The 26,881-nt window shown below is 44.1% G+C and overlaps 1 protein-coding gene across 1 annotated transcript in view; it reads left to right on the forward strand.

The window, feature by feature from the left end:
* Positions 1 to 24,943, forward strand: part of Kcnq3 (potassium voltage-gated channel subfamily Q member 3) — a 305,641-nt gene extending 280,698 nt beyond the window's left edge. The window contains exons 9-15 of the mRNA XM_005316145.5: positions 1,647 to 1,673; positions 11,695 to 11,897; positions 12,786 to 12,888; positions 14,865 to 14,996; positions 16,922 to 17,020; positions 18,407 to 18,491; positions 20,253 to 24,943. Coding sequence (XP_005316202.2) covers positions 1,647 to 1,673; positions 11,695 to 11,897; positions 12,786 to 12,888; positions 14,865 to 14,996; positions 16,922 to 17,020; positions 18,407 to 18,491; positions 20,253 to 20,987 — 1,384 coding nt within the window. The 3' untranslated portion in view covers positions 20,988 to 24,943. The remainder of the gene's footprint in view (positions 1 to 1,646; positions 1,674 to 11,694; positions 11,898 to 12,785; positions 12,889 to 14,864; positions 14,997 to 16,921; positions 17,021 to 18,406; positions 18,492 to 20,252) is intronic.
* Positions 24,944 to 26,881: the final 1,938 nt, after the last annotated feature.

Genomic DNA, 26,881 nt, shown 5'->3' on the forward strand with positions numbered 1-26,881 from the left:
TAGATAAAGAATCAGAGTGTGTTATTCAGCTTTCTGTTGTGCCAAAATAACTGAGAAAATCAACTTACAGGAGGAAAGATTGATCTTGGCTCATGGTTTCACAAGTTTCAGTCCATGGTCAGCTGATTCCATGGCTCCAGGCCTGAGGCAGAGTAGAACGTCAGAGCAGAAGGAAAAGAGCGTGATGGAGGAAAATTGCTCAGCTCATAATGACCATGAAGCAGAGAGAGAGAGAAAGGCAGAGAGAGGAAGGGTCTGGGGTGGTAAATGCCCTTCCATGGCACACCAAATTCCTACAAGTAGGCCGCCTCCTACAGTTTCCACCACTTCCCAGTAATGCCATCAGCTATGACTCTGTTAACGGGTGAACCCATTGATGAGGTCAGAGCCCCCGTGATTCAGTCACTTCCTGAGAACTCACCTCTGAACATTGCTGCGTTAAGGACCAAGTCTTCCACGTGTGAGGCTGGGGGACACTCCAGACCCAACACATAACACAGAGTGTCAGATTAATTAGCTGCCCAGTGCAACCAGCCGATATGGGGTGGAACAGAGACTGCAGCCCAGTGTTTATGCCAAAGTCCATGCTTTTTCCATTCAACTCAGTGAAGACACAGTTATTGAGGGAGGAAAACTGGGTAAACGATGAGACAGGGTTATTTGGATAATAACCATTTCTGAAGATTATTTTGGTAAGGGTCAACTGGAATAAAATGTGTGAAAGCAAACTAAGTACCTGGGCCACTGCAGGAGTTCAGTCTCTGCTGGATGAGTCTGGGCTGGGAGAAGTACTGATGCTTTGGCACAGAGGAGATGGAGGGGGATAGGAAGATGCTGGGCTCCCAAGGTATAGTCCTTGGAGCCACTGTTAGTGCCCAGGGCTAGAACACCCTGTCAGGCCTGGGTCCAGATAGGTTAGATGAATAAGATGGTTCCAGGCAGAAGAAAAAGAGGAAGGGAAATCTGTGCAGAGGCTGGGCAAAGGCTCAGGACCAGGACTATTTGCACAGCACCTGCAGTGCCCCTCAGGACAGCATGGACTCTGAAGCCAGATGGCCCAACTTGGGATCCTGACCCTGCAGCTTCCTAATTGTGACCTTGAGCAATATTTTTTTAATTCTCTGCACCTCATCAGGAAAATGACTGATCCTAGTACTTACCTTACAGGGTTGTAATGAGGATGAAATGAGCTGATGTATAAAAGCACCTACGGTAGTATCTGATGACCAAACAGATGCATGAAAGATGCCCAAGAATGCATGAAAGATGCCAGTGTTGACTATAACGATGATGGGGGTGACAGGCAGTGGGGTGTGTGGCAGCTGCAGCCTGATCTGTCTCCTCTTGAACAAATCCTCTGAGCTCCACTACAGACAGGGCCAGAGAGGGTGTTCAGCAGCTGTTTTCTGGATGAGTAAGGGCATATAGGAGTGGCTGAGAAGAACCTGACAGCACACAGCAGCAGGGGCCTGGGGTCCAGCTGGGACCTCCTCCCTTGTGGCTTCCCCTCCACATATTCCACCTTGTCCCAGAGAAACATTCTGCTCCAGCACCTTCAAAGGGAATCTGTGGAGCAAACTTTGGGGCGGGGGTGTGTTCCATGTAATTCACACTTTGTCTGTCTTTTCTCCCTCTTCTCCTTACAGGAAAGAACAGCTGGAGGCAGCCGCCAGGTGAGTTTTTGATTATAAATTCCCTTCTCCCCACTACTGGGTCAGGGTAGAGGGTCCAGTTCTCCCAGTATGCTTTGGTACGGTGGGTGGCCCCTGTGTGGCCATGCTTGTCACAACATAGAGTCTCTGGGGTCACTCTTGCTGCTGATGGCATTTCTCCTCCATTTTCATGGAGACATAATCAGGGAAACTTAATGGGAATCACAGCAGCAGCCACTTACTGTCCTCTGGGTCAGGTTTTGTGCCAGGAATTCTCTCTGTGTTGCCTCCTTTGGTCCATACAACCCCAGTATAAAATAAGCTTTGATATCCTCCCTGGTGGGTGAGGGGAGTGGGGTTCACAGAGGTTGAATCATTCCCCCTGGTTTACACAGTGGATGAGTGGCAAGACTAAAATCCAAAGTCTGGCAGGTCTGAATATTAAGAAGTTATTTCCATTCCACGGAGTTTCATTTGCTTCTTGGTCTCACACATGGTACTTCAGAAAATGAATCAAGACCATAATTCATGGTCCCCACACCTGCAGATGCTTCCCAGCAAATAGTCCTCACTGCAGGCTGCTGCAGAGACTGCAGGAGCTGCTGGGTTCTAAGCATCTCTCTATCCCTCCTCCTTCTGTCTCTCAGAAGAGGCCCCAATGACAGGGAAACCGTGGACCCTGCTATAGACTGTAAAGAAAGGCCACCTTGTAAATACCACTGCAAACTGCTTATGTATTTATAAATATAAATAATTACACACACATTCTTATTTGTTGGAACCACTTACAAGCCCTCACAGTAGACTTTTAAAAAATTGTTATTTTACTGTTCCTTTTAGCTATGTATGACAGTGGAATCCGTTTTGACATAGTTATACAAGCATGAAATATATTCTTGTATCTTAAGCCAATGCTATGCTCCTAGAGTTGACAGAATTTGGGCAGAGGAGGTGACAGGAGCCTGGACTGCTTGCAGGGAACCATTTGAGAACACTGGCCTTTGGGAACCTGTGATTGGACAACCTTGTCCCCTTGAGTGATCTGCATGGTGCTCTCCTCATACATCATCCTGCTTGGAAGAAACCATTGCAGTCAGAACCATCAATTTCCCTGCAGAAATACATGTCAGGCTTTCCATGAATGTGTATGTAAAAGTGAATGCAGAGTTTCTTGCCTGCACCTAGCTTGGACTGTAGAGGCCATCAGGGGTGGACTGTAGAAGAGGGCTAGATGAATTTTGATGACAAGGTCAGAGTACATTTTCTAGAGAAACTGCAGCAGCTCATGACTCACAGAGGCAGAGTGGGAAGACAACCAGAGTACTCATCTAGATAGATTTATACAAATTGAGAACCCTCGAGGAGACAGGCTCACCGTATATCACACAGCCCATGAGCAGCAGAAATTATATGATCCAGGTCTCAAGACTCTCTCCAGCGTATTCTTTATTTTCATTCCCTCCAGACCAATGAGGTCTTCAGTCAAGCATAAGTTCACACTGCTAGTAAATTATTTAATCTGCCTTTGGAGTCTTTTCCATATAGTCATAAAGAGCACATTCCCAAACTGATTATCCATATATAGAAGAATGAGACCAGACCCTCATCTCTCACACTGTGCAAAATCCACTTAAAATGGATCAAGGAATTGGACCAGAAACTATGCAACTCCTAGAAGAAAACATAGGGTCAATACTCCAGCATGTAGGCACAAGCAATGGACCCCCAAAGCTCAGGAAATAACGCTTTGAGTAATAAATGGGATAGCCTCAAATTAAAAAGCTTCTGCACAGCAAAAGAAACAATTGGGAATATGAAGAGAGAACATACAGAATGGAATAAAATCTTTGTTAGCTACTCTTCTGACAGAGGAGTAATATTCAGAATGTATAAAGAACCCAAAAACTTAATGCCAAAAATCAAATAACTCAATTAATAAATAGGCAAATTAACTAGATACTTCTCATAAAAAGTGGAAATGGATAAAATATTTTTTAAAATGTTCAACATCATTGGCAATCAGGGAAATGCAAATCAAAACTACTCTGAGAATTCCTCTCACTCTAGTCAGAATGGCAGCCATCAATAGTACAAAAAATAATAAATTCTGGAGAGGATGTGAAGAAAAAGGAACACTTTTTACACTGTTGGTGGGACTGTAAATTAGTACAACCATTATGGAAATCAGAATCCAGGATCCTCAAAAGGCTAGGCAGGGAACCACCATATGACCAGCTATAACACTCCTCACTATTCATCTTAAAGAATTAAAGTCATCTCACCACAGTGATACATGCACGCTCGTGTTTATAGCAAGACAATACACAATAGTCAAACTACAGAACTAGCCTAGGTGTTCATCAGTGATGAATAGATTAAGAAAATGTGGTGTATAAACACAATGAAATCTTATTCAGCTACAAAGAAGAATGAAATTATGACATTTATAGGAAAATGAATAGCACTGGGGAATATAAGTTACGCAAAAGAAGCCAAACTCAGAAGGTCAAGGGCCACATGTTTTTTTTCATATATGGAAGTTCAAGAGGAAAAAGAAAAGAGCAGTAGGAGGGAATCTCATCGAAATCAAAAGGAGACGAGTAGAACAGAGGAAAGTTACCAGGGGGAAGGAGGAAAGAAGGGAAGGATAAATACCGGGGAACAATATTGGCCAAATTATGTTATTATATTATGAGCATATGTATGAATGTGTAATAATAAGTCCCACCAATGTGTACAACCATAACACACCAGCAAAAAATATGGAAAAAAGAACACATTCCAAGACCCCACTAGATAATTGTAACAGCAGGTAGTACCAAGCACTAGTATGATTTTTTTTCTTTTACTTACATACCCAGGTCAAAGTTCAATTTATGAATTAGATACAGTAAGAGGTTAGCAATGATAGCTAATAATAAAATGGACATATTATAGAATACACTATAATAAAAGTTACATGGATGTGCTGTGTGTGGGGGGGTGTGAGTGTGTAAAAATCCTACTTTGCTTTTCACCTTTTCACTTAGAGGAAGCACTTTGCAGCTTCTCATGGGCATGTCCAAATTGCCAAGATCACTCCTCCTGCTATATAGAGATATTATGAAATAAAATAAGGATTTCTTGAACACAAACACTGTAATACTTCACCAGTCAGTCTGATATCTGAGATGGCCACTAACAACTGGGTGAGTAGCATATGCACCATGGATATGCTAGACAGAGGGATGATCCACTTACCAGGTAGAACAGGGTAGGAGATACAAGATTTCATCACATTACTCAGAACAGTACATGATTTAAAACCTGCAAGTTGTGTATTTCTGTAATTTTCCATTCAATAATTTTAGGCCATGGTTGACTACAGGTAACTGAAACCACAGAAAATAAGCTCACAGATAAGGACTATTATACATGGAAAACATCACTGTGGATTGGATTTGGCACTTCTGGTTAAGCTAAGGATCATATAGATGAATTTTGAAGCTTTCCGGGGGTTAGGGGGGCTTCTCCAGTTATAGGAAAGGGTCCTCTGAAAACTGGCTGTCAATTTGCTCATGCCACCTTCAAAAGTCCTCTACTTGCCTACAGGTGCCATTCCATGATTTCTCAAGGTTAGAGTTAGGGGTTTGCTAGCTTTTCCTGTTCAGAGGATCAGTTATATAAGCCAATCAGTACCACTCATCCAGGATCTGAACAGGTGCCTGGCTGGGTGACCAGTTGACTGGTAAGGTGCCAGGTGGGGTGCAGGAACACAACCTGGAGGAGGATGAGATCTGGAGGAAGGAGGGAGATCATCAACAAAGAACTCAATTTCTTTACCCAAGAAGGCAGCGTGCAAGGTTACTGCAAAAATGGTCAGTAATGTGCACAGACAAGCAATGGATCCTCCCTGTCCATCATTTGCTTCACATGGCTGCCCCCATTGGGCACTGTGACCTTGCCTTATTACTATCTACATTGCCAACCAGGTTTTAATTTTATCTTATCGCTTCCTCCTTATATAAGTAGCCACACACTTTATTGTCAACCTGAGGGAAAGAGCTATGTTCTCTGATTTAACAGGTCTCAGTGCTATGCCAGCTTCTTGGTGGGGACTCAAGCTGCCACTTTATGAGGGCTGCCTTGACTGTTCTGATTTATGTGGACTTGAGGAATAAAAGTTCAGCCAAATCCTTACAATGATAGGGAGGTTGGCCCTGACCATTTTATGCTTCTTTCTTAGGATCAGTGATTCTAAGGTTAATCATAAGGAAAAGAACTGCCTTCACTGTGGCTTTGATAGATGCTGACACTTCACATGTCGTCCTACTTGGTCCTCATGAGAATGCAGACAGTGGATAACTCCCACTGCTTCTCACCTGGTTCAAATGTCTTACTCATCATGTGCTTGGGTCAGACTCAAAGCTTCCCAGATAAAGCATACGTGTGTGTATGTATACATATACATGTATACACATATAAGCATAAATACACACAAACATATATACGTGTTATATACATATATATTATATGTTCACATATAATATATATGTATATATGAATAAATCCTTTTATAATTGTCTTTTCCTCTCTAGGCCATGAGCTCCTTGGCATTAGTGTTTTGCCATTTATAGGATGTACCTATAAATACTTGCCAAGTAAATGTATAAATGATCTGTTGAAAGAAAGTACCCTACCTCCATTTCACTTACCAAGGAAATTGACCTCACTTGAGTGACACATAGGAATGGCCAGGTGGGGCCTCTCTGCCCCTCACCTGGGATACCCTGACCTCATATCCTCCCCTCAGGGCCATGAGCCTGGTCCTCACAGCCTTGAACCCTCACTCAGTCCTGGATGCAGAGCTCTTACCTCCTTCTTACCCATCAGGTCTCAGTTTCAGTATCACCATCACCTTCATCTGGACAATGGAGACTGGCTTTCTAGTTGATTTCCTGTGCACTCCAGAGGCCTTCCCTGGCCGCCCTACCTGCATCAGTTACCTGTGGCTCTCCCTCATGGCTCTCCCTTTGCCTTCTCACCAGCTCTCTAGCAGTGCATGCATCCATTTGCTGACCGTGTTGTCCTGACTTTGTCATGAGCTCACAGGAGGCCGAGGACTACACCATCTACTCAGGTCGCTATCAGAGCCTAGCACTCACAAGGTGTCAAACACATCTCCTGTTGGGTAAATTAATATGAGCTTCATTTTTGGATGAAGAAACTGAATCAGAAAGAGCTTATAACTTACCCAATCTAAAATAATAACTGCAGAGCACAGACATGAATCCATCTCTCTTACTCCAAAGCCCACATTATTTCTACTATACAGCACTCCCTTGCTCAGTTAAGGTGGGATGCATTTTATTAATCAGAATATCAAATGTTTTCTTCCTTCCTTCAGCATCATTATAATGCCTTCAGTGCTCACCTGTGCCAGCCACTGTGCTAGATGGACGTACAAACTGGATGAGCCAGTGGGTCCCAAAGCTTTTATTTTGGATGCTCAGCCTCAGTGCTGTAGATAATTAGAAGGGGTGATTCTTTGTTATGGGGTCTATCCTGTGCATCTCAGGGTACTTAACAGCACCTCTGGCATCCGTCCACTAAAAGCCAGTTGAGCTCCCGAAGCTGGATCAACCAAATACGTCTCTAGGCATTGCCAAAGGTTCTCTGAGGGATTGAAGCCACCCCCAGGCAAAAACCATTGATTTGGTGGAAGGGTCCCTTGTGAGTCAAAGGTTTGATGATGACGGCCAAGTGCCGTGGATGGGAAAGTGTAAAGTGTGCCAAGGCATGATGCATGAGATTTCACTCATCCTGCTCATTATCCTGAGCACCTAGATGTGCTGATAACTGAGCCTTGAGGCTGGTACTCAGGCCAGGTTTTAGATAAGAATAAGAGTCATTTAGATGAAGGAAAGGCTGAAGGTTCTCTCCGGCTGAGGTCACAGCATGTACCTAGTGCTGAATGCCAGGGAACTTTGTGGAGTTGAATGTGGCTGGAGTTTCCTGGGTGGTGAGACCTCAAGCCAGGGCCCAAGACAAGGGCTGTGTCTGCCAGGACAGAGCCACCTAGATTTCACCCTCTGTCTCCAGTCCATCTACCTGCAGCTTTTCTAGATCATATTTGGAAACTGTCTGTACCTAACAAAGACGGGACCCAGGCTTTCCAAGGAAATCTGGTGTCAGCTCCAAGAAGGGTTTTGCTTGCAAGACCTGCAGTACCCTGTGAACAAGTCCTGGATTGTACACTGGAAATCTGTACAGAGAAGGGCAGTATTGGGCCTCACGTTTCAGTGGTGAACTTTGCTTGCATCTGATTATCCTGTGGGGTCTTGGATTTCAGGCAACGCAATTAAGAAGTAAGCTGATCATACACTTTGCTGGAAGAAGAATTCTGTAAGCCTCTTAGGCACAAGGGCTGTTAGTAATTTAGAGCCAAGATTTCTGACTTTGGCCCTACACATCTGGATCTTAACACAGTCTGAGCATTGTCTGTGACCAACGCAGTATTAAGTGAACATGGCCAAAGCAATTCAGACTCTCAGAGTTTGGACTAAAGCATTTAACTGACAAAGAATTAGGTCCCAACACAGATAGAATCAAGAGGGCCTGCTCATTATCTTTCCAAAATTATGCTGAAATTTCAAATCAGGATAAAGCGGCTGCCATTCATTTTGTCTTGCTTAATTCATTTGGAATTAAGCTCCTCCCGTACTTAGTTCCTGCCAGTAAAAGTGCAATGTTGAGTGTTTTGAGATTAGCATTAAGAAGCCCTGGAAAATAATATATAAATCCCCAAAGCTCAGTTCATGAAAAAGAATAAAATAAATTTTAAAAAACCCACACAAACATTTTTTTTGTGACCCAGGAAATTATTTCCAGTATTTTCACAAATGTGGTAAGCTTTCCACTGCTTCTGTGAGAAGAGGATTATTTACCAAAATAATGATGATAGCCAGCATTTATTGAACGCTTCCTGCATCCCAGACAGTGGGCAAAGCACTTTACAAACATTACTGCATTTAACTCTTTGTCAGCTGTGTGAAGCACAGGCTCACTGTCTTTATTCTGCTTGTGAGGAAGCTGGAGACCAGAGAGCACAAGTTATGTGTCCTGGGTCACATGATTCACCAGGATGTCTCTACTCAAAACCCATGATCTGAGGTGCCATGCTGAGCATCCAGATGTACTGGGCAGGGGAGTGTGCTAGGCCCAAAATAACTAGGCAGAGGCTCTGCCTAGCAGATGTGGAAATGGTTTCTCCACACAGTGTGTTAATATGTGACAGAGAGAAATACAACATGACTTTGAAGCAGATGAGGAGTATCTTTTTCCAAGGGGGGACACTTGTACATAGGTTTGCAGATAAGAATGAGGTTGTCTGAGGAGGTGAGAAAGGGCATTGCAGGCAGGTGGACCTGTGTGTGGGAGGACTCTTTGGGAAGGACAAAGGGCATGGTGCAGATAGAAAAATTGAGCCACTTGGAGGTTGGGCAGGACAGGTAGGCAGGGGCCAAGAAGGAAGTTGGCCTGAGAAGTAATTGCCAAAGCCTCTTCTTCCTTGGTGGGAGGTTTGCCTTCTCTATGTGTTCAGTTCACTTCCTGCCTCATCCACCATTGACATTTCTCTGTCCTATCTGCTATTCACCAAATATTGGTCAGGAAGGCAGCTCCAAAAATTTTGACTTCAGCTCAGGGAAGATGGAGCTGGTTGAATATTGGAGTTTATCTAAATGTACCCTGGGCTGGTTCTTCATGGAGTCCTTCAACCAAACTGCCGTGAACAGTGCAGGATGAGAGAGAATAGCCCCCAAGGGAGCAAGAAATAAGGGGTGCCCATTGCTTATTCTCATAGTCATCTGTTTATTTACTTATTTATACAATATTTCTTAGTGACTTCTCTATACCAGGCTGCAGGCAGGAAGTGTCACAGATAATATCATGTGTAATAGTCCCCAAGCCTCTATGAAGCAGTTGTCAAGCTCCTGTACCAGATGAGGACCTGGTGCTCAGGGAGTGCCGGAGTTCTTGGCAGGGGTGGCATTCCCACTTGAGCCCTGCAGCCCCAACCCCAGGACCTCCCTCCACACAACCCTAGGCTGCAAAGGCCGAAGCCCACAGCTGTGGCAGTGAGACTGGCTTCTCAGAACACAGAGTGGTCCCAGGCCCACAGGGAACTGATGGGACCCCCATATGCATTCAGCCTCTCATGAGAGCCTATTTTGTGCTAAGCCCCATGTGGAGTGGTGGAGAGGAAGCCAATGACTGGAGCCTATTTATGTGGGAAAACATGCAATACGACTCTCCAGAAATCTTCACACAGAAATCACTATTTCTCATGCCAACTAGTGCAACAGCACAGAGGGTGGGAAATAGAGGGAAGAAATTCATATCTATTTATTTTGGGGGAGGGATGTATTGGGGATTGAACTCAGGGGCGCTCAACCACTGAGCCATATCCCCATCCTTATTTTGTATTTTATTTATAGACAGGGTCTCACTAAGATGCTTAGTACCTTGCTTTTGCTGAGGCTGGCCTTGAACTCATGATCCTCCTGCCTCAGCCTCCCAAGCTGCTGGGATTACAGTTGTGCACCACAAGAAATTCATATTTAAAGAGCACCTACCATGTATCAAGTTCTTTGTCAAATCTTTGACCAACATCGTCTCATTGCAAACCAGTGGAGCAGGGAATGCTTACCTTTATTTTACAGATGGGGCTCCTGAGGGTCAGGAACAGTATGGCTTGGCCAATGTCAGCCAGATGGGAAGGGTGGCCTCAAGTGGAGGTGTTATTTTGTAACAGGAGCTGATATTTTGTACCAGAACAACTGTATATTTGTTATCAACTACTTTTTGTGCCAAGAACTTTTGTGGCAGTCTGGCAAAACCCACGGACTCTTTCTTAGAATACTTATTTGAATCCATAAATAAAATATAATATGCAGTTATAAAAGAAACTGGTTAAGTATTAAATAGAGTTAAATACTTAAAAGTTTGAGCTGTCAAATACATGCTTCATTGTGTTGAACTAAAGGACAAGACCTAGTGGCAGGTTGAATACTATGATAACCTTGAAGCTGCCATGAGCATAAACAATACCTTGAACTAATAGGACAAACAATTATCTATAATTTATTTTGTGGGCAGTTATAGGCATTGGGGATATTGGTGGAGTTTGTTACCTGAATTTGTTAATTGAAAGAGATGCTAAATTTTAGTTAAAGGCTAGAAACTTAAAGGTGTCATTTTCCCCCTGGATTCTGTCTGTGGATGGCAGGTTAAAGGTGCCACTTTATGGCTTTATGTTATTTAGTTCTGTTCAAGGGGCATTTGATAAGGATCTGCCTGTGTAAGTCATATTTTGCACCACAATGTGGTAAAAAGGAAAGACAGAAAGTTATTGATACAGAGGGGAGAAACATGAAGAAGGAACGACTCTTTGCAGTATGAACTATGAGACAGGCACCTCCCAGTAGCCCCTCTCATCCACAGGATTGCATCCAAGATCCCTAGTGGATCCTGAAACAGGGTGGTGCACAGCCTGACATACACTGGGTGTTTTGTTTTTTTTTTACATATACACCCACACCTAGGATGAAATTGAATTTACAAATTAGACAGTAAAAAATGAACAGCAATAATGAATAATAAATATTTATAATAATAGGATAAAATAAAAGTTATGCAATGTGCATGCATTCTCTCAAAATATCTTAATCCTTCATTGCACTCTAGTTACATTTTCAGATAGTGGTAGACAGCAGATAGCTGAAACTACAGAAAGGGAAACCGTGGAGGGGGTCTCCGCCCTTTCTGGATCTTACCTGTGCCCCACTTTAGCATAGGAGGAAGCTGGGTCCAGAGAGTTGAGGAGCTCGCCCAAGATGTGAGGCTGGGCACTGGTGCCCAGCATGTGAGCCCCACCCTGACCTACACTGGGCACCGCTCCCCATCAGCCTTGGAGGAGGACGTTGAGTCTTTATGGAGGGATGGGAAGTTACAAGAGCCTGCACTTAAGGAGGAAAATTGTTCACTTTTGCTTATTTTGTAGCCAAAAGCTGGGTCTCTTGGATCGGGTTCGCCTTTCTAATCCTCGTGGTAGCAATACTAAAGGAAAGCTATTTACCCCTCTGAATGTAGATGCCATAGAAGAAAGTCCTTCTAAAGAGCCAAAGCCTGCTGGCTTAAACAATAAAGAGCGCTTCCGCACCGCCTTCCGCATGAAAGCCTACGCTTTCTGGCAGAGCTCCGAAGGTAACGGCCTACTGTCCTCCAGTCCTCCACCTGTCTCCCCGACTTCTGCTCTCCTGAGCCCACCTCCTCCCTCCCCTCCCCTCTTCTCCTTTGAAGAACTCTTGAGTCCCCAAAGTGCCTCTCCCTTCCCTCCTTCTCCCTCATCTCATTCATGTCCCTCCAGGCATCAGGGCTCATAGGACAGGAGGCTCCCGAGTTAGCTGCTTTCCTGGCCGTCTCCGGGGAGCTGGGGGCAGGTTGCCATGGTTTCTGAGGTGGCCCTAAAGGGCAAACAGCTGTGCAGGTCAACTTGAAGGCAGAGACCAGTTGCACAGCCATCTGCAGATAGACGCCTCAGTACCCAGGTCTGGGAGGGGGAAGAGGGGTCAGAAAAGCCCTCTCAGGTTGAGGAGCCATAGGAACAATGGCCTCGTGTGCATCTTCTACTCATGAAGAGGGAGGGCCAGCAGGAAAGCAGTGACTCCCGTGTCTGAGGTCATGGGTCCTTGACTCTCACCATATTGCTGGGTACTCTCTGGGATCTGTGAAGTGTGAATGGCACAAATAGTGATTTCCCAAGGTCACCAGGACAGACCGACAGAGAAAGAATCCCACTTCAGATCTGTCAGACTCTGAGACCCACACAGGTGTCCACTGCTGTCTCATGGGACCTCTTGGGTCCTGTGGGACATACTTTGCCCACTTCACATACCCTCCCCAGTCCTTGGGCCTCTAAACTCAAACTTCTTGACAAAAAAGGGGGGTGCAAGGAAGGGTGGGTGCTGTGGCAGCCTGAGGCCACAGTGTGGCCCGACAAAGCCTGAGGCCTGGAAGCGCCTACTCCAGGGAGGGTCTCAGAGCCTCCCCACGTGTGGAGGCCTGCCATTGACTCCTGTGTCTCCCTCCCAGATGCTGGGACAGGCGATCCCATGGCAGAAGACAGGGGCTACGGAAATGACTTCCCCATCGAAGACATGATCCCCACCCTCAAGGCCGCCATCCGAGCCGTCAGGTAATGACCACCCCCATCCCCTTTGTGCCTCCCTGGCCCAGCTCAGCTCCCCAGGACATGGCTCGTAAGGTGCCCATGGGCTTTGGGCAGGGGCAAGAAGCTTCCAGTCACTTCTGGCCAACAACCAAGGGTATTAAAACTCTGAGGGGGACCCTGCCTCAGGAGCAATGGCTCTCCTTGGCCAGTGGTCTGTGACTCCTGCTCACCTTGCTAAAAATGTGTCCTCACTGCCCTCCTGACAGTTCTTCCCACTGCCACACTGTTCTATGGGTTTAACCAGCATTTATTCAAAAGGGTGTCAGAACAGAGGGTATACTGACAGGGTGTTTTCTTCCTTTATCAGCATTTTACTCAGAATGGCTTTTCTTCTTCCCATCTTCATTAACATTGAAACAAGATAATAAATTGGAGACCTTTGGATTCTGTGTTAGAAGAGAGCTTTTGGATTCTGTGTTAGAGGATTCTATAATCAACCCTGGTGATTTCTGGTTTGCTTTAGAATTCTTCAAAAAAATCAACAAGAACACAAGCTTCATAAGGGTGAATCCTGGGAACTCATTTGATTGTCCAAGAATCAGTCATGATATTTTTAGCAAGATTCCTGGTCCTATAGATCAGGGAAGCACCAGGGTTGTAATAAGCTGTGGACTTCAGCAAAGTCTTGGTCCTATTTCTCATGGCACCATCATGGACAGAATGAAAAGGCTAGATGAGAACACAGCACCTGGATTCATAACCAGCCGAAGGATCTTATTCAGAGAAAACTAGTTAATGACTGTGTTGACCTAAAGGGAGGGCTCTGCAGGATTGCTTCATGTTCTGGACTCTGCCCTCTAATTTTTAGCATTTTCCCCTTAGTTCAAGGGTTGGCGAACTTCTTCTGTAAGGTGCCAGACAGTAAGTGCTTTAGGCTTCGAGGTCCCTAGGTCTCTGTAGCGAGTGTTCAGCTCTGCCACCATAGTACAGAAGCAGTGGTCGTGCTGAGTCCCAGGATAGCTTTACTTTCAAAAGCAGGCAGGGGGCAGGTTTATCCTGTGAACCTTAGAATTCTGACTCTCACCTTAAGTGAAACTAGGAAAAGGTCAGGCTTATAAAATGGCAATAATTTGGGAAAGAGGGCAAGTAATTGGGATGCTATAATCAACAGGTAGAAATAAATGGTGGTTTCATGCTGGAGCCGTGGGTCACGACAAACAGAAAGGACTTCCAAGGCACCATGTCAAAGATCTGTGCAAACACAAGTTGAGAGGGAATGGGAGGAGCTGTGCCTTCTGACACCGACTGTTAGAGTGTACACTGACACTGCTCAGCAGGAGTTACCCTCAAGAGGAGACTCTCAAGGACCTCAGCAGCCCATCATGCCTGACCTTACTGCTTCCCAGAAGATGGAGTGAGGGTTTGACTTCATCTACTGTTCTAGGTTCTCTATGTAACAAGGAGACTTAGAAAATCCAGAGACCAGAAATTAACTTTTTCTAGGTGCCCAGAGAAAAAGAATTAAAGAGTCTATTGAGGAGTAGATACACCAGCTGTCCTCAAATAGAAAGCATTGTGACAATGACTAAGAGCATGGGCCTCATAAGTGCACAGGATCAACTCTGTGCTCATGAGCTAGGTAGCCCTGGGGAGGTGCAGAAGCTCTCTGAGCCATAGTCAAATCATCCTAAACTGATGTATTAGCAGATCATTCATAAGTGTGATGCTCAGCATCTAGCATGTAATGAATGCTCAATACATCTCAGCTCTGTCCTTACTACTATTGTCTCATTATTCAAATGATCAAAGTGAGGTAATCCTGCAGGAAAGATGCCAGCAGGCCTAATTACACGTGGTTCAAAGGGATAGAACTGCAACAAAAGGCCAGAGAGTGTCCCTAGGTGGTTTTCTCTGCTCTCTCTCCCCTGCCCTGACTTTGCTAGCCTCCTGTTCTCTTCACCCCCAGCATGATGCACAAATGCCCCTTCTTTGCCTTGTAGAATTCTGCAATTCCGTCTCTATAAAAAAAAGTTCAAGGAGACCTTGAGGCCTTATGACGTGAAGGATGTGATTGAGCAGTATTCCGCAGGCCACCTCGACATGCTTTCCAGGATAAAGTACCTTCAGACCAGGTAAGAGAGTCCCCCCTAATGGACTGGTGGGACTTCATTCTCCCTGCCACTCAGGAATAAAAGTCAGGTGAAACCTCAGAGCTTACCGTAAAAGGCATTCAGAAGTAATGGAAAACGCAGAGGAGAAAATTTAAGGACAAAAACTCTTATCAAGTATTGTGGATGTCAAAGCCAACAAGTACCAGACCAAATGGGCTGTGAAGATACTGTGTGTCATTGCCATGGCCCAGCTGAGGTCAGCACCCAATCATGGCTGATGGAGAGGAGGCGGCATATATTCCACTGGCTCTCCCTGTGTTGCTTTGCATGCTGCAAAAAATAAATACAAAACCCCATTAAGTCCAGCTGGCTAATTCTATATATGTATTTTTTGACCATATTAAAAAATTTAAGTGTTATTTATAATAGTGAAAATATGCAAATGGCATCAGTGTCCCACTATTAATTGCAACCATCTTAATTCAGTACCTGGATACTGTGCATATGTGCCCAGTCCCTTAGAATCTTCAAGGAGTTTATTGCGTAACAGGTGCCATATTTCTGATGTGGAAATGAAAGCTGAAAGAGCCAAAGATTTACCCAAATTACCCAGTGAGTATGGTGGCCTGTAGGTATCACATATGCTATCGTCACAAGATCTATATAAGATCTGCCTAGATCTTGTGATGATCTTAACTGATATACTGTGTAAGAATAACATGATCACAAACACAGACACACACACACACACAGAGACACACACACGCACACACACGCACACACACTGAGAAATACACATGACATGCACACCTATAGAGAAATTGAGACAACTCAGATGAATGTGAGTCCTTTCTGGGCTTGTCCAAATAATGTCTCCCCATTCGAGGCTCCTGCGGAGTTAACAGAGACACCACTCTGCAGGGGTTGGAAGTGAATGATGCCATCAAGTTGAAGGTAAGCTTACTTTGCCTCACACAGTTTCAGGCAGTCAGAGCTCAGTGCCTATTGAACAAATGGATGTGTGAGCAAGTTCTGAGTGTGATATTCTATTCTTTATGCAAGTGTGGCTCTCTTAGAGACCAAGGAAGGGAGCATGATGGCTAAGGCAGACCCAACTCCACAAATATCAGCCAATTTTAATAAGCACAGACTAGATGGTGACAGTGTCATAGTTTTTAATATTCATCAGGAAAGTGTACTCCTAGGAGTTATGGCCAGAGCTTGAACACCTGGATGACCACCTGTGTTTCCTCAGCCATGCTGATACTGCAGGGGGCTAGATGGACAGAAAAGCTGATTTAGTATGAGATATGGCCTGTCCACAGAGATGTGCTGGGTTTCCAGTGGGGAGACAGAGATGGGTATTTCCAGATGCATGGTCTTAATGGTCCTGCTTCCACCCCAACTCTGCAGCATGAAGGGATACATTTCTCTCTCGTTCATCCCAGCTCACAGAGAAAGCTGGTGTCTCACAGAAGTAGAAGTGGGGTGCAGAGCCAGGATTGGTACCATCCTGGTCATAGCCAGAGATGTCTGCAGATCAACAGGCATCTACACACTGAAAGATGGAGTCTAGGACTCCTCTGTAAAACTCCCTAATTAAATGGTTTGGGGAGGGATAAAAGAGCTGGGAGATACACAGGCTTGCCACACACATATGCCATTTCCTGTAACAAATAACAAGATGCAGTCCTCACCCTGATTCAGTGGTTTGTCTGCCTCCCTCCCTCTCCCTGGGGACGGGAAAATGCTCTCAGTGCCATCAGACAGAAAAGGATGGTAATGTACTATGTGCTAAGTTCTTTTTCTTTCTGCTTCTTTTCTCCTCTGTCTCTTTTCCCTTCTCTTACATATTCCAAACCCACAAGTCATTCTGACTTGCTTTCCTTCTAAAACAAAGCTTTGTGTAATTTAATATCTCCCCCTTTATTTTTTGCCTCTTTCAGAATAGACATGATTTTTACCCCTGGACCTCCATCCACGCCAAAACATAAGAAGTCTCAGAAAGGGACAACTTTCACCTATCCATCCCAGCAATCTCCCAGGTGAGACTTGTGTGCACTGACTGGTGGACCCTGTGGCCCAAGCCTGTGGAGCATCCCTTCCCCCAATCCTTCAGCTGGGTCCTTCCCACCTCTCTTCCCAGACCATGTAGATGGTGGTTTTGGGAGAAAAAAAAATAACCACCTTGTTATGAAGCAAGAGGAGTTACATAAGTTTGTTGAAGCAGGAAGGAAGAACACTTCCTGTTAGGAGCCGGTTCCTTTTCCTGCATCTTTCACCCTTGACTGGTGTCTCTCGCAGGACAAAGGCAGAGAAGGCAATTGCACATCAGGCCCCTGACACACTGCAATTGGAGAGTGGTCCTCCCTCTGAAATATTTGAGAGTTTGAACAAGGAAGTGTCCTGTAGAAGGCCTACAGCTTGTCTTTCATCTCTTTATTCTCAAATGTGTTTGAGTCAAGTAAGGAGTCCCCCTTAGGGACATCATGCTCCTTCCTTTTATAAGGAGAGCTCAGGGTGGTGATCAAAGGCAGCTGCTCCTCAGCCACAGCCTGGGGGATGGAGTGAGGGGACCATAGACCCAGAAAGTATGCCCTGTCTACAGGAGGTGACTGTCACTCTATTCTGTTGCTGCTGATCCTAAAAATGACAGCCCTCTGCTGCCAAGTAGTCCAATTTTTTTTTTAAAGAAAGACTGATATCCAGATTTTTTTAATGTATTTTCAAATCTGGGCAGCACAAAGAAAACACTGGGGGCCAGATGCAGCACATGGTCACTGATTTATGACATCTGCTTTAATTTACAGTTGCTCAGATAAAGAGAGTTCAGAGATTTAAAGGGAAAAAGCTTAGGAGAGAGAAAAAACAAGAAGGGACTTCACATGAGCAGTTTTGAGCAATAGTGAGACTCCTCTCATCCATATAAAGTATAAAAATATTGAAGCTAAGAGCAAACACACCACGCATCTTAATCCCATTTCTACCAGCATCCTTTGTTTTGCAAAATTTTCCAGAAGCAGTTTTTGCTTCAATTTTCAGTAAAATGGGCCACATGCAATATATGTAGACCCACTGTATAGAATTTCAGAGATCAGATAACCCCTCCCCACCTTTGCACACACACACATCGCTCTCTCCAGTCAGAGGCTGAAAGGCAAGGGATGAAACATCAGCACTACCAGGTGCTTTAGTAACTTCAATACAAAGTGCCTTCAAGTTTTTCTGCAGTAAGGTAAGCATGAAACCATCAGTGGGGAAGCCTGGAAAACACCAGCTTCTCTCATGAGTCTGGAGACTTGAGCTCTCCAGCCTTGGTAAGCAGAAGAATGAGAATGCTGATCTCCGGGGTCATGGCCTCCCTAGCAGGAATGACCTTGCAAAGCAAAACTGTATATAATGATCTTAAAGAATCATTGGCCTTTTCCTAGGAATGAACCATATGTAGCCAGAGCATCCACATCGGAAATGGAAGACCAAAGTATGATGGGGAAGTTTGTCAAAGTCGAAAGACAGGTAGGTAGGTCTTTCCCTCAGCAGAAAGCCAACATGGGGACTGACTTCCAAATGCTACTTTTCATAGGGGCACATGATACTTGAGTAATATTGACTACCACTCAGAAAAGGAGGTGGAGCCTAATCCCTGGGTTGGCCTTTATTGTCTGGCTGACCACATACAAGGTAATCTATTGTTCTGAGCCTCAGTTTCCCCATTGTAATCCTCATGTAGTAGTTGGGAGGATTGAGTGAGCTGACACAGGCGAACTGCCTGGATATAGCTCACCACCACCCCATGCACTCCACGGTGGTCCCTCAGAGATGTGCCCTGTCCCATCTCTCACCACCTCTCCCCTCCTTTTTTCTAAGTCCCTCTCAGGGCTTGGCCTGTGGAGTGGCCAGGGCAGGCTGTGGGTGTGAAAAGAGAAACCTGCCCACCCCCACTACTCACATAGCGTACCTCTTAATGTCCACAGCCAAACAGCTCATATTCTAGCATTATTTGCCTAATTTTGCACTGAAGGTTTCCTCTACACACATATCCATCCTTTTATTTTGTTCATAATCCACATTGGATCTATGCAGAAGAAATGAGAGAAAATTTGAATAATTATTCTCTATTTTGACCCATCAAGAACGCTGTTTCTTCCAGAGGCATGGGCGGGAGGATTACAAGTTTGAGGCCAGCCTTGGCAACTTACTGAAACCCTGTCTCAAATTTAAAAAAAAAAAAAATAGGGCTGGGGATGTAGCTCAGTGGTAGAATGTACCTGGGTTCCATCCCCAGGATCACACACACATTGTTTTTTTTTTAATATTTATTTTTTAGTTGTAATTGGACACAATGCCTTTATTTTATTTATTTATTTTTATGTGGTGCTGAGGATTAAACCCCAGGTCTCACATGTACTTCCTGAGCGCTCTACCACTGAGCCACCACCCCAGCCCCACATTGTTTCTTATTTTAAAACTTTAATGTGTATTCTCAGTTCTTTCATTTACCAGGTCTATGACCTTTGACAAGTTACTTCATCTCCCTGTACCTCTGTAAAATTAAATGAGTCACAGAGTGTGTGAAATAGAGTCATACACCAGCTGTTCTGTGGGTCAGACATCATGAAGGCTTGGATGTCGTTTGAACCCTCTGCTTACACTGTGCTTCATATCCCCGGATGATATTGTTCACATGCCAACTGCAGCATCTCCCAGGGAATTGAGAATATCACATACATGTGCACGTGGCTTGTGTATACACCCTCCCCAAAATTCAAATTTAGGCAGACAGAAGCAGAGGTGGCTTCCACTGTACCCCTAAGGCTCTGGGTGGGTCTCCAGCTCCACAAAGTCCTGCTAACACTGCCCCTGCACCTCCAGGGTTCACATCAGCCTGTGGTGAAACATACTCCAAGAATCCACAGGATTCTGGGTAAACACTGTTTGTAAACCATGAACTCCCACTCCTTGCTTGGAGTAGCAACAAAGAGCAAGGCCACCTCTTCCACGGGGGGACCATGAAGGCCTATAACACTTTCCTCAAAACATCTCTCTGCTTCCAGCCTCTGCCTCCTAGAAAGACCCTGCCTAGTCTATTTACAGATTAACACTCATGCAGAGCTTGCTAGGAGGCACAAAATAAATGATTAGTTGCTGTGATTATTAAGACTTGCATGAATTCTCTTCCCTTCTGGAAAGTTTATACATGCTATGCCCCCCGCCAACCAATAATCATGATGCCCACCCCAGAGGGAGCAGTTATGCCCAGTCCCTTGTATTTTCCAGGTTCATGACATGGGGAAGAAGCTGGATTTCCTTGTGGACATGCATATGCAGCATATGGAGCGGCTGCAGGTGCATGTCACCGAGTACTACCCGACCAAGGGGACCTCCTCGCCAGCTGAAGGGGAGAAGAAAGAGGACAACAGGTATTCTGATTTGAAAACCATCATCTGCAACTATTCTGAGACAGGTGCCCCTGATCCCCCCAACAGCTTCCACCAGGTGCCCATCGACAAAGTCAGCCCCTATAGGTTTTTTGCACATGACCCGGTGAACCCGCCCCGAGGGGGACCCAGTTCCGCAAAGGTTCAGGCCACTCTGCCTTCCTCGGCGTCCACATATGCAGAGAGGCCCACCGTCCTGCCGATCTTGACTCTTCTCGACTCCCGAGTGAGTTACCACTCCCAGGCTGAACTGCACGGCCCCTACTCGGACCACATCTCGCCCCGGCAGAGGCGTAGCATCACGCGGGACAGCGACACACCTCTGTCCCTGATGTCTGTCAATCATGAAGAGCTGGAGCGGTCTCCGAGTGGCTTCAGCATCTCCCAGGACAGAGATGATTATATGTTTGGCCCCAGTGCGGGGTCGAGCTGGATGAGGGAGAAGCGGTACCTCGCCGAGGGTGAGACGGACACCGACACGGACCCCTTCACGCCCAGTGGCTCCATGCCTCTGTCGTCCACAGGGGACGGGATTTCGGATTCAATATGGACCCCTTCCAACAAGCCCTCTTAAAAGGGGTCACTGGCTGACTCCTCCTTGTAATGTAGACAGACTCTGTATAGTTCACTTACTCTCACATCCAGCGCTTACCAGCAGGGACACCAATGGCTGCATCAAGTGCATGCACGTGCGTGGTGGCCCCCCGCGAGCAGGGGCTTCTCACGACCTTCTTCCTCCCACGTCGCCACAACGAAGCTGCTTCCTTTCAGCATGGTTTGCATGACTTGACACTATATAAATGGTACCGCTAATCTCTTCTAGGACACACATTTATCTGCTCTTCTTCCTTTTAATCATGACTGGACCAGTACCGGGAGAAATTATTAATAAGCCGTGCTGTTTGTTGGTTTGGTTGGCTGGTTTGGGTTTTGTTTTGGTAAGCAGAGAATAGAATTTCCTTTTTTTTTTTTTCCTTAAGGATCACTGCCCCTTTGTGTAAAATACTCTGGTAATTAACAGTTTTCTAAAGCAAGAAAATAATTTTCTCCACGAAAACACATGGCATGCCAAGAGGCTTCCTACTGAGCAGACACAAAGAAAGATAGTCATCCAATCTCCCAAACCAAGAATTTTAGAAAGGATTTTGTTAAGGGAAAGTCCACAAAGTCCAAAAAGTCCATTTCAAAGCTCTCAAAGGGACCTCCTTTGGTCTGCCTCTTTCCTCATCTGTAAAAAGGTGTTGGTGACCCCAAGTGTAGAATTTCACATGTGTTACGAATCAGAGGGGAGAAATTACACCACACGCACACACAGTAAATACACACCCAACAGACACAAGCACACAAACTAAAGTAGTTCCCAAATTGTGTAGGCAAAGATAATGAAATTTGCCAGAAGTGAAGAGCCCCTCTAGGCAGGAGCTAAGTTCAGTATCTTCAAAATAAGGTTCCAATTCACATTCTTCTCCATATCCAAAGCAGAAATTACAATCAAGAGGGGATGCAGTAATTATATTTTCTAAATTATTCTTTTCAGAAATGAGAAATCTTAGGCTCAGGTATAATGACATGGCTGAGGTCACTCTGTTGTCCCATGCAGAACCAGGACTCAAAGCCCCATCTGCTGACTCCCTCCCTACCCTGGACTCTTCCCTCCTCTCTATCATTAGGACCCAGAAATCATGCCAAGACACCAGTATTCTGTGTCATGTGGGAAGCAATTGCCATAGTTTATCCAGGGGAAGAGGCTGTCTGCTTTTATTGCAAAATATGCTTACTCAATACATTGCATTTGGGATTCAGAAAAAAATTACACAAACAAGCTTGATCTATTATTAAGTAAGTAGGCAAAATCTCCAGAACCATCCAATTTTACTCCTACAGACTTTTTTCAGTGAAAATACTAGAACTGCGCATAGCCATAACTCACGGAGGGTAAGCGTATGGCCTGAAGAGCACTATTGTAAAAGCATTAATATTCAGCACAAGTCACCTGTGGCCTCTTCAGAGATATTACAACTCTCTCAAAGACTGATAGAAAAGGCTTCTGTTAGGCGTGGGCTACACTAGCTAAAGGGCCACACCATAGTATCTATGGTCTTACTCTGCTCACCCATCTAAGCACTGGTTGTGTGGGTAGTTGCCATGGTGACCACCAAGATGATGGAAATGACCTAAACCAATGTCTACCTGCAACTGCTACCAATGTTCTCCTCCTTGACAGGAGCCATAGTTGCTATGGCAGACATTTGGTTGATGGTTTCATGAAGACCTCATCCAGGTATTCTGCCCTGAGTTGGAAAGAAATTGCTTAGAGGTTGGTTCCATTCAACACATATGCCAATGGGTCATGTACAAAAGGCTAAAAATATAGCAGTGCTTAAAGCTTGGCTCCTGACTTTAAGCACTTAAAACCAAAGCCCGAACAAAGGCAGACACTGTGAATGGTAGAAGGGAGTTGTACATGGAGGGTCCCATGAACGGATGGGTATTGACCTTGAAATTGAGGCAGGAAGAACACAAGAATGATCACACGCATCAGACATGAAGCCCTCCCCTGTGGCTTTCCACTGGGCTTCATGGCATTCTGGGAGGCAAAGGGTATGGACCATTTCATCCCTTTTTCCACTCCCTTCAACATGGCTTCAGTAATGCCACCGGGGCCAAAACCCAAGAAACTTTATGCTCCTTCCTAAGGGTTTAGCTCTTCATTCTCATCCTCCTGGAATCTTTTGCCAGAACTGACTGTGCTGCCTACCATCTAACAAGTAACTCTGCTGGTCTTTATGTATTTGAGTTATTTAAAGAAAAAAAAGATGGAGAATGAATCAAATTCTCCATATATGCATAAATTATATTTCTAATATGTCAATATTCCTGCAGAATCTATTAACATCAATATATTATAAGCAGATATGTTTTTCAAGAATTTGATAGAGTTCTTGGTCAAAAGAGTGAAATCTTTTTAGCTCTAAGTGGGAAGTATTTACCATGGACTCAAAGTTAGAAAGGGTATGCAGAAATTGTCTTTTCTAAGTTAAAGTTAGAGAAACTTTCTTAATGTTCTTTTAGTACCCTACTGAGAAGTGGAACCTGTATCATTTCCCAAACCAAGGGTGGGCAGTCTAGCTTCTGCATGGGCTCCTAAGTCCAAGAACTGAATTTTTGTTGATTGCCATATGTCACCAACATCTAGTAAGTTTTCTTATTAGCTATCAGTGTGGATACAGAAAAATATGCATTTCATGAATTAATAAGAATCTTAAAACTGTTTTTCCCACCTAAGAAAACAAAAAAAGAAGAAGAAAATTGATCTTCAATAATTCTGGTTTGATATTCCTTTTTGTCCCCCAAAAAGTACATTCTAGGAAAGCAAACCAAACCTGTTCAAGTTGTGTGCCCACAGACAACATTACAACAGAGCTGGTATTGAGGAAGCAGGAGTTTAATGACCAAGATGGAATATTTAAGTGATGGGGAGAAACAGTGTGTGCTTCCACAAAGGTCCTTCTGTTGGACAAAAGAATTACCCACAAGAATTGGCTAATAATATGCCCCAAGATTATAATATGCACCAATGGGTTTCCAATTTTCCAGGATCACAGGGGTTTGGGCCAAATCCCTTGAAATAGTGACAAATCAATTACATCAAAAACTAGGAATGATCTTCTCAAGTAAAACCATGATCTCATTTTATTTGTTTGTCCTCTGTGTGTTATAATGTGATGTATAGAAAAGGTAAGAGGTGAGACTAAGTGTGTAAAGCACTTGCCCAGCAGGTGATATCCCAGGCTTAATCTTCAGAACAACAACAAAAAGAGTAAATTCAATAAGTACAAGAAAGAAAATAATTTGGAACCAGGGATTAAGTTCACTGATAGCATACATACGCACTGTTCACAAGGTCCTTGGTTCAATCCCCTGTACCACACACCCACGCATGCACACAAATTTTTAAAGAGGTCAAATTTTAGGAAGATCAAAATGAATAAAATAAATTAACTTTACAAATGTTAGACAAAATGAGATTCTACTGGGGTGAGAAAAAACACTTGAGATGAAGCATGAGTTTGACTATAAAACACTAGCACACAAGCAAGCACCAAAAGATTGTTTTTAAAGTGGGAGACAAAAAGAGAACCACTAAATTGAGAAAAATCTTTTCAATGACTGTATTCGTTCTTAGAACTGAGACTTTAGAGTTATTAGATATGACACTGATATTATTAAGCTCTAGTTTTTATTAAAAACAAACCACTACCACCACCACCACCACCACCACCACTACAACAACAACAACAAAAAAAAAAAAAACAGGAAAACCCCAAACTGTAGAGGTCAACACAAACTAATTAGTCAACTGTTACACATCTATGTCTATCCGATTCAGGCACTTTGTACTTTGAGTTGAAAGAGTAATTAGCTATAGAAAACCTAACATAACAGAATCCACTCATGATTTGCCAAAACTATTTTTATAATTCTATGCTACTGTAATGAGAGTGTAATAAAGAAAAATTCATTTGTTTATTCATTTGACAAAAATTTATTAAGCATCACTCTGTGCCAGGAACTGTGCAATCAAAATTCAGAGATTGGAAAGCCACAGTTTTTGCCATGAGAAAGTTAGGAATCTGGGGGCCTCGCATGTCAGAAGCCCCTTCAATCTGTTTACGAAGAATGGAAAATATCTGATTTCATTGCTGCAGACAACTCTGTGGCATGAAGAATGCTTCCCAGCTTGGAAACGGTTGAAAGTTCAACCAGGAAGAAAGTGAGAGCACAACCTTGCATCAAGATTGTGTGAGCAGTCACACCAGCGAAGCCTGAGTGGGCTGAATGGGAGTTTGGATTTGTGTTTTGGACTTTATGGCTCCAGATAAGCTGTACAAGAAGGTGGCATCTGAAGAAGCCAGCTTCTCCCTCCTCTCTAAATCCCTGCCTAGATGGAGGCCAGACAAGAAGCTGAGCTACTTGTTTTTTACCATGCTACCAAGAGAGGCCATGGTCATGGCCCCATCCATTTGAAGAGAATGGGGCCACTTAGTCTATGGGAACTGGCAGGTCAAAGTCTTTAGGAGCAAGAGAAGAAATTTGTCCAGGTCTTTGGAAATCACCTACACTTCCAACAGTGCTGCTGATACACCTCTGATTCCCCAACCCTGTGCTTCTCCAGTAGATGCATGTAGCTGCCCTTTGGTCTCCATGAATAGTTTTTCAAGGCACCTAGGATTACAAAGATTTTCTTTGCTTTCCAAAACTTCTTAGGAAAGGAGTTAGGAAACTCCTTCTGAAAATTCTTAGGAATTTGTCTTTACTTGTTCTTGAAAATTCACTCATTTCAGAATGAACTTTTAAAAAGAGTATCTTTTCTTCACATCTAAATTAACCCAACATCCTTGTATTACTGATATTTTACCATTTAAAACTGAACTAATTGCCCTCTAAACAAGATAGCAGGTAGCACTTCATAGACACTCAGGTTAGAACAGGTTACAAGATAGGCAGTCTGCATAGTTTTCAAGGTTTTGAGAACTAGTAATAGTAATTCAAAGAGATAAGAAGGATATAGAGCTGACCTGGATGAAAGTTTGTGTTTTAGAACATTCAGAAGTATTTGACATCAACTATTATTTGTCTAATTTTGTCAATTGCAAATAAGGCAATCAGTCTATATGAAAAACCCCTAGTACAGTGACAGACCCATGTGTGGAACTGTTATTCAGGTTCCTTTTAACAGTACATGTAGATTATTTGCCTAACTCTTCGATGTTACTTATGACTTCTAATTTTATACCAGAAATTTTTTTTCAGGAAAAAAAATGATGCTAGAGATATAATCCCAATCATTACATGACAAAATCAGACCCTGTTACAATTACTTTTTATATAAGTACCACTCTATAACCAAACATGGTTACTCTTCAACAAAATGCAGAAGAGAAGGAATGTCAGGATGAAGAGAGGAGAAAAGTTTGATCCCAGAGGCGGGGCTGGGACGTTCCCCTAGACCCAGATGCTGCACTGTTCTCTCAAAAGAGGGTTTACAGGAGGTAAAGTCAAAGAGGAATGATTAAATGTGAAAGGACTCCTGGTTCAAGACGTGATGGCTGTCAGACCCACCCTAGCAGCAAGTTGGGAAACTTGCAGAAGAAAGTTAGAGCATGTCAAATCCTTCCTGGGGACTTTGTCCCAGACTTTATCAGCCTCAGCTTCGGCACTCCTGTAGGAAAATCATGACTGGCTTTGACTTATTATATAGATGCGTGGAGACAAAATTTCATAAATTCTGAGATACTCAGAGCGTGGGGAAACCTGACCATCCAGAAGAACTACCTCTCTTTTTAGATGGGAAAGCAGAGGCTCAGAGTGTGGGGAATCACACCAGGTCTCTGATTAAATAAGGGATGGAGTAGCAGAGTGAACCTAGAATGCAAGTCTCTTGAATCCTGGTCCAGATGTTGGAGA

Source organism: Ictidomys tridecemlineatus, chromosome 7 (assembly GCF_052094955.1).
Source record: "Ictidomys tridecemlineatus isolate mIctTri1 chromosome 7, mIctTri1.hap1, whole genome shotgun sequence".
Lineage (NCBI taxonomy): Eukaryota > Metazoa > Chordata > Mammalia > Rodentia > Sciuridae > Ictidomys > Ictidomys tridecemlineatus.